The sequence below is a fragment of the Arachis hypogaea genome, chromosome 19 (genome assembly GCF_003086295.3).
Source record: "Arachis hypogaea cultivar Tifrunner chromosome 19, arahy.Tifrunner.gnm2.J5K5, whole genome shotgun sequence".
In the NCBI taxonomy this organism is placed as follows: Eukaryota; Viridiplantae; Streptophyta; class Magnoliopsida; order Fabales; family Fabaceae; genus Arachis; species Arachis hypogaea.
In genome coordinates, this window is record NC_092054.1 from 36554792 (window position 1) to 36561222 (window position 6431).

Sequence of the window (6431 nt, forward strand, 5' to 3'; positions counted from 1 at the left end):
CAAAAGACTTGTAGGTTAAGTCAACCAAACAAGTAGTGAAGAAGCATGAAAGCACTCAAGCGAAAATCAAGCAATTGTGAAATTGGATAATGAATGGACATTGATTGATGTGCAAGGTAACTTAATGAACCAAATAAAATATAGAGCTCACACATTTTTAAGTTTGTTTGCAACACCTAAGTGACATAGAGGTGGAACACATGGATGCTATGGAACTTAGGTAAAAGAAGATAAAAGTGAAAATCAATCACATAGCAAGCATGGTCCACAAAGCTTTACAAAGCTAAAAAATATGTCACTAGGTAAGCTTTCGATCCAATTTCACAATTCCACAAATCTCAACGCATGAAATAGGTGATGTTAATAAAGATCAATCATAACACAACTAGAAAATGGATTAATACAGACAGATTTACAGATAGATTTAGTCTTTATTACAGACGGATTTTTGGTTACCGACGAAATTACAGACGGATTTTGTCCCTCTGTAAAAACCTCGTCGGAAATTATTTACCGATGGATTTTTTCCGTCAAAAAATTACCGACGAATTTTTACCAGTTACCGACGGATTTTCCCTCTGTAAATTCTCCATCGATATCCCGAGGACGACGAACTTTCCGACGGATTTTCCGTCGGTAATTACAGACGGATTCTCCGACAGATTTTTTGTCAGAAATTGGAGCCTTGAAAGCATTCCAAACTCTAAATACAGACGGAAAATCCGTCTGTAAATCCATCAATAAGAAAACATTTTTTTTAGATTTTTCTATTGCAAAATAAACAAGTTTTCATACAAAATAAATATAAATTTAATGAATACAAAATTTCATCTAATTTTTATCTAACTTGTATCTAAACATTCATAGTATTTCAAAATAACCAGTATTTGATATTAGCAATAAAACCAAACATGATGTTTAGTTTTTACAATGTATCAAGAACAAAGACAATAGTACCAAGTTAATTATCAAATTTTCATTGAAATTTTTTGGTTTTTACAATGTATCAAGAACAAAGACAATAGTGCCAAGTTAATTATCAAAATTTCATTGTGAAATTTTTACATAAATACATAGAGTGATTAAAACAAGGCCAGCCATTCTTGATGATATCCCAAATGTCATATCATTTCCATCATACATTTACGCCAGCAAATTTTTTGGCCATGCTAGTGGGTACCATTTTCACAGGAGACTGCATATGTAGAGGACAGAAATTAATTAAAAATATTGGATTCATCATAAACTACTACATTGTATCAGTATCTTGTTTTATATGGGGATTTTCATTTTCTGTTTTTCTTTATCTTTGTTGTTCTTTTGGTGAAAACTTATCCACTAGTAGTTTTAGCTTCCTATATAATCCTATTTCTACTCTTTTATCACAGAAATAAATATTTTTAGTATTTTGAAACAATTTCATAAAATAGATCATCAACCATTCAGTCCAATCATAATTTTGGAAAAAGTAAAAAATATACGGCAGGAGTTTCAAATACCCCAAAAAAATTAAAATTGATTATAGAACTGTTATAGAATAAAGTATCCATGTAATAAGAATCTTTGTTTATAGCTTAATGCAATGGAAAGAGAAACACACTTACCAGTGATGGGGACAAGGGTTTCCTTTCTAGACAAATTAGTCACATGCTGCAATGAGAAATCACCCGATCAAAACCATCGATTCAGTAAATTCAAATAAAATAAGAACAAGGAGAAAAGATGAACATAGTTTACTCACAATAAAGGTGTCATTGAATGATGCAAAAATGTGAGCAACACCAAAAACATGCTTGCCCTCTCTAAGAGTATCCTTATCACATTCCCAATTGCACAACCAACATAACAAATTCTAATAATGAAAAAAATAGCATCTTTATATCACTGGAATAAATATGAAATAAAAGAAAAAAGAAAGAATAATAATTAGAATAGAAACAAAACTATAGAATATACCGGGAAGTTTATGTGTGTTGAAGGTGTTGAAGGTCCCAATACTTAAGGGCTGCAAGATCATAAGCCCTTGCAGCTTTTTCTTCCATATCATAGCCACCTTTAATCAATTCACATAAAAGAAAAAAAAACACTTATTAGCAATCACAAGAAGATGGTTGAAAATAAGAGTCTTTGGTTAAGAACTTACCCAAATAAAATATATCATGCAACGTTCATTTGATTGAATTTGTAATTCACAGTGTGAACATTGGATATGAGAGAGAGAGAGAGAGAGAGAGAGAGAGAGAGAGAAGAGAGAGAGAGAGAGAGAGAGAGAGAGAGAGAGAGAGAGAGGAGAGAGAGAGAGAGAGAGAGAGAGAGGAGAGAGAGAGAGAGAGAGAGAGAGAGAGAGTGGAAACTGGAAACACCTCATAATTATGCATACTAATTGGATCAAAAAATATTTGCAAAAGGGAAAAAAATAATGAAGAAATCCAAACAAATAAATTTTAAAATGTCAAAAAATGAAGAATATATAGTTTTTTATTTTATTTTATTTTTTTCACTAATTACCTTGTCTTCCTTTCCTAGTTTGCCCTTCTTTTTTGCAACTATTATCCCACAAATGTGCTTTATATCTACCGGTCCATCTATGCCTAATAGAAGAAACTCAAAAGGAAAAAATGTTAAAAAATATATATATTTAAATAAAAAGGCAAAAAATAAAATAAAAAACAAAAAAGCAAAATAAAAGTATGTTTTAAATAGTTGATAAAATTAATAATGAAATGAAAGTGAAAGTGAAAAATTTGACTAACCTTGTGACACCTCTCTACTGTGAAGTTCTTTGACCAAATGTCTCAATGGATTTCCTATGAACAGTTTACTTACTACTATTGTTGTGTCCTCTCTTATTATTCTTTGCAACTTCCACCATGGCCTTGCAAGAATTTGAAGAAGAACCTGCTGAGATCTGATTATGATTATGAGTTGTTGAAACACTTACATGGCTTGATGATGATTAAGAAGTAGATGAACAACCAGGACTCATTGAAAGACTTAAAGTCTTCAAATTCCCACCTCCACCATTAACATTCACATTAACACTTTCCACCATTCCATTATTATTATTATTATTATTATTATTATTATTATTATTATTATTATTATTATTATTTCCATTAACCCAGTTTCTTTAACATTACATAAATCTCAACTGAATGAAAATAGCTTTATTGCTATAGTAGTATTAAGAGAAAATTATGTACTATGAAGGAAAAAGGTTGAATTATCCTTTAGAAAGCACCAGGACAATATTCATTTTTCTTTGTACATTTTGATATTGATTCCTGTGCAGGAAAAGCTAGCAACTTTTAAACAATCTAAGCTACCTTGAAACAACACATTTTCTCAAAAGCAACCAAAGACAAGAATCAAAGCAGAAATTTTAGGCGCAAAAAGCAGGGCATAATGGCAAAAGTCAACCAAATAAATACAACAAAATACAATGCCTAATTGAAGACTAAAACTTTCTCAAATTTTACAAGTCTCGTTTCATTTCCTTAATTACCAATAATAAGAAGCATCGTAATTAATTCAAAGCCATATGAATTCATGTAGCAAAAGGGGCATGCAAAATATCCCTTTCAAAAGTACAAAAGGAAAACATTAGAATGAGTAGAAAAAATTAATATGATGATGACGATGAAGAGTTTAACTGAATGTCACTCATAGAAGCAAATTCATGGCCAGGAAGAATAGCAGCAATCTCCTCCAACATGGAACCCAGTGTCAGTGAAGGACATCTCTTGAGAAAGGCATATGCCTCAGAAGCCTTGGCCATGGCAGTTTTCTGGTCCTCAGTAGTAACAAAAGGCAGAATTGGTGCCTCACCCCAACCCATAGAATTGGGAACACCATAACCACTGTAATACATTTGACCTACCAAGACCTGCATTACGTATCCAAACAGAATAACATTTATTCTTCATAGTAAAAAGACAAGAATCCACAGATTAGAAAACAAAAATACTTTAATACTCTCTCCAATTACATTGATTTATTAATGTACTAAAAGAGGTAGAACACAACACAGAATGATAACGGTTTATTTATTGGCTAAGTACACAGAATGATAACCCTTTTCAAGTACACAGAATGACTCAGCCATGCATTTTATACTTAATTTTCAATAGAGAAACAAGATAAGCATTAGCCAGAGGAGAGGTAAAAAATTATAAAAAAATTAAGACATCATATAATGTTAGAAGAAGTGAATCAGCTTTATTATACCAAATTCAATTATAAATGAGTCATTGACTTTGGAGATTTGATACATTGAATTGTTCTATATGGACATAAATAGAAGAAACTATTAGCCCCTAAAAATGCTTAGAACCTAAAACTAGATTAAGAAACACTCATAATTAAAAGCAGAAACTACTTGGCCAGAAATCATTCCAAGTCCCGTGCTTTGCATTAAAGACTTTACACCCATGCCATCACCAAGTTTTTGACTAGCTGGTCGAAACTCTTCCATAGATTTCTCTGGGTTAGTTCTTTTTAAAAATCATGTCAATAAGAGCAAATTGAATTAGATTAGCCTCCTGCTTCTATTGATGGTAAAATTTATCAAAACCTTCAGAAATTTTAAGTGAAAGATAACGAGGTTTTAATCTTAGCAAGTAACCTCAAACAAGAAAATCTTATACCTTCCTTTCTTGTCAATTTTTGTTCAGTCAACTGTCAAACAAGAACACATTCAAATAATTAGAATAAAGCAACAAAATTTGGTTTAATGAGGAGAAATAAGCTACAAGACATGTCCTGAATATTAACTCACCTCCAAATCAACATATGAGGGATTTCTTCCTATTGATTTAAGAAATTTGTCAAGACCACTTGTATTTAGAGCTGCAATTTAAAGAATCAGACTTTATATATCAGTGTAACTGCAGCAATGCATAATGGATCCAACAAAGGACCTATTAACTTCTGTCTTATGTCAACTAAACTCAATATACAAAATTTTCACAGCTAATCCAACAAATTGTGTCAGATGAAATACTTTTCAACCCAGAGTAATGGAACTATGGCAGCCTCATCGATTTTTTAGAATTGCGATTGCAACTAATAATTAATTACATCATGCTGTTAAAACACCTTTACTCTCTGCAAGAGTTGCTATACTTAACAATAAATAGTGAGAAATATCTCAAGACATATGAAGTACAAATATATGTTAATAAAATAATAGAAATATAGAATCCCATAAAGCTTACCCTAAATTTGGTTAGGGCACCCCAAAGGACAAATGTCTCGTTGCAATCATGATGCTTATGATTCCCTCTCAACCTGCCAGGCCGAATCTCTCCTATATGAACTGAAGCACAAGTGAGAGCTCCACCTGCAGAGAACCAACCACCATTTCCCTTTCAAATTCTAATGGCCACAAAACATAGAATCACATCGTACATCTAAGTCTCCGTTAAAACACTCAAATACATCAACAAATCCACTAAACACTAGAAAACAGATCCATAACAAGAATGCAAAATCCTCATTAAAAAAACAAAGCTAAAATGCAAACTATTCTCGAAATGAACGAGACACCAAATTAATCCACCCAAAAATTCTCAATTTCAATTTGACTCTGCTCCATCGCATAATCACATTATAAACATGCTAATCATGATACAATTTGACATACCGATCTCTAACTAAAAGGCAATGATGAGAAACACCGAAGTTAGAGGGGAAAAAGAATAACCTAAAATGCCAGAAGCTCGAGCTAGCGAGATAGAGTCGAGGAGCCAACCGCGGGTGTCCTTAGCGACGGGGGAGGGGACGGAGGAGCTGAACCTAACAAGGTTGGCCATTCTATCAGCTTCGCGGGTTGATTCCGTTAGCGGCAGAGAAAAGAAGGAGCCCGTTGACGGAGAGGGGAAAGCTAGGTTTAGCCAAGGGAGTTCTTCGATTTGAAGTTAAGCTAGGCTTCTTTGATTTGTGTGTTGTGAGTGGAGTTCGAGTAGATGCTAGGTTTAACTAAATATTATTGACGGAAAATTTTAAATTACGGACGGAAAAATCCGTCTGTAATAATTTAATAAAATTAGTATTTTTGTCCATTTAATTACAGATGGATTTTCTGTCTATAATCATTTTCCACACAAAAAAATTAATTTTTTTGACAGAATTATCGACGGATTTCTTTTCGTCTGTAATTTATGCTAATTCATTTTTTTTGTTTTTCGACAAAAAATTTCTCCAAAAATTCCGTTTGTATTTCCGTGGGATAAAATCCGTCGGAAATATCCGTCTGTAATAACTAGTTTTCTAGTAGTGTAAACAAGCATCACCTAACAAAAAATGCATTGATAATACACTATTGCCTAATCATAATGAAATGCTTTAAATCGCATGGTGGCCAAAACATGCAATTCAAAAGATGTAGAGAACTTGAAGGCAATGTCACATATACTTGGTATTCACAAGTG

At 32.6% G+C, this 6431-nt stretch overlaps 1 protein-coding gene across 2 annotated transcripts; it reads right to left on the bottom strand.

The window, feature by feature from the left end:
- Window positions 1-951: 951 nt before the first annotated feature.
- On the bottom strand, window positions 952-5958 carry LOC112777064 (uncharacterized). Of its 2 annotated transcripts, none has more exons than XM_072227637.1 (11): window positions 5705-5958; window positions 5217-5341; window positions 4778-4848; window positions 4647-4677; window positions 3654-3886; window positions 2754-2908; window positions 2509-2591; window positions 1957-2053; window positions 1742-1852; window positions 1605-1650; window positions 952-1195 (listed from the first exon to the last, which is right to left on the bottom strand). In XM_072227637.1, the coding sequence occupies exons 5-9, from the start codon at window positions 3869-3871 to the stop codon at window positions 1818-1820; spliced, it is 588 nt and encodes a 195-aa protein (XP_072083738.1). In that variant the 5' UTR covers window positions 3872-3886; window positions 4647-4677; window positions 4778-4848; window positions 5217-5341; window positions 5705-5958; the 3' UTR covers window positions 952-1195; window positions 1605-1650; window positions 1742-1817. The 2 variants fall into 2 exon arrangements, with proteins under 2 accessions (XP_072083738.1, XP_025677129.1); XM_025821344.3 differs by having other exon boundaries at window positions 4379-4677.
- Between the last annotated feature and the right edge of the window lie 473 nt (window positions 5959-6431).

Excerpts from the sequence above, each read along its gene's own strand:
- LOC112777064 (XM_025821344.3), bottom strand. The coding sequence starts at position 4,474 with ATGGAAGAGTTTCGACCAGCTAGTCAAAAACTTGGTGATGGCATGGGT. Across the intron at positions 2,909-3,653 it reads GCTTCTATGAGTGACATTCA|ATCTCAGCAGGTTCTTCTTC; the intron begins GTTAAACTCTTC and ends AATCATAATCAG. Across the intron at positions 1,853-1,956 it reads CAACACACATAAACTTCCCG|AATTTGTTATGTTGGTTGTG; the intron begins GTATATTCTATA and ends TTTCATTATTAG.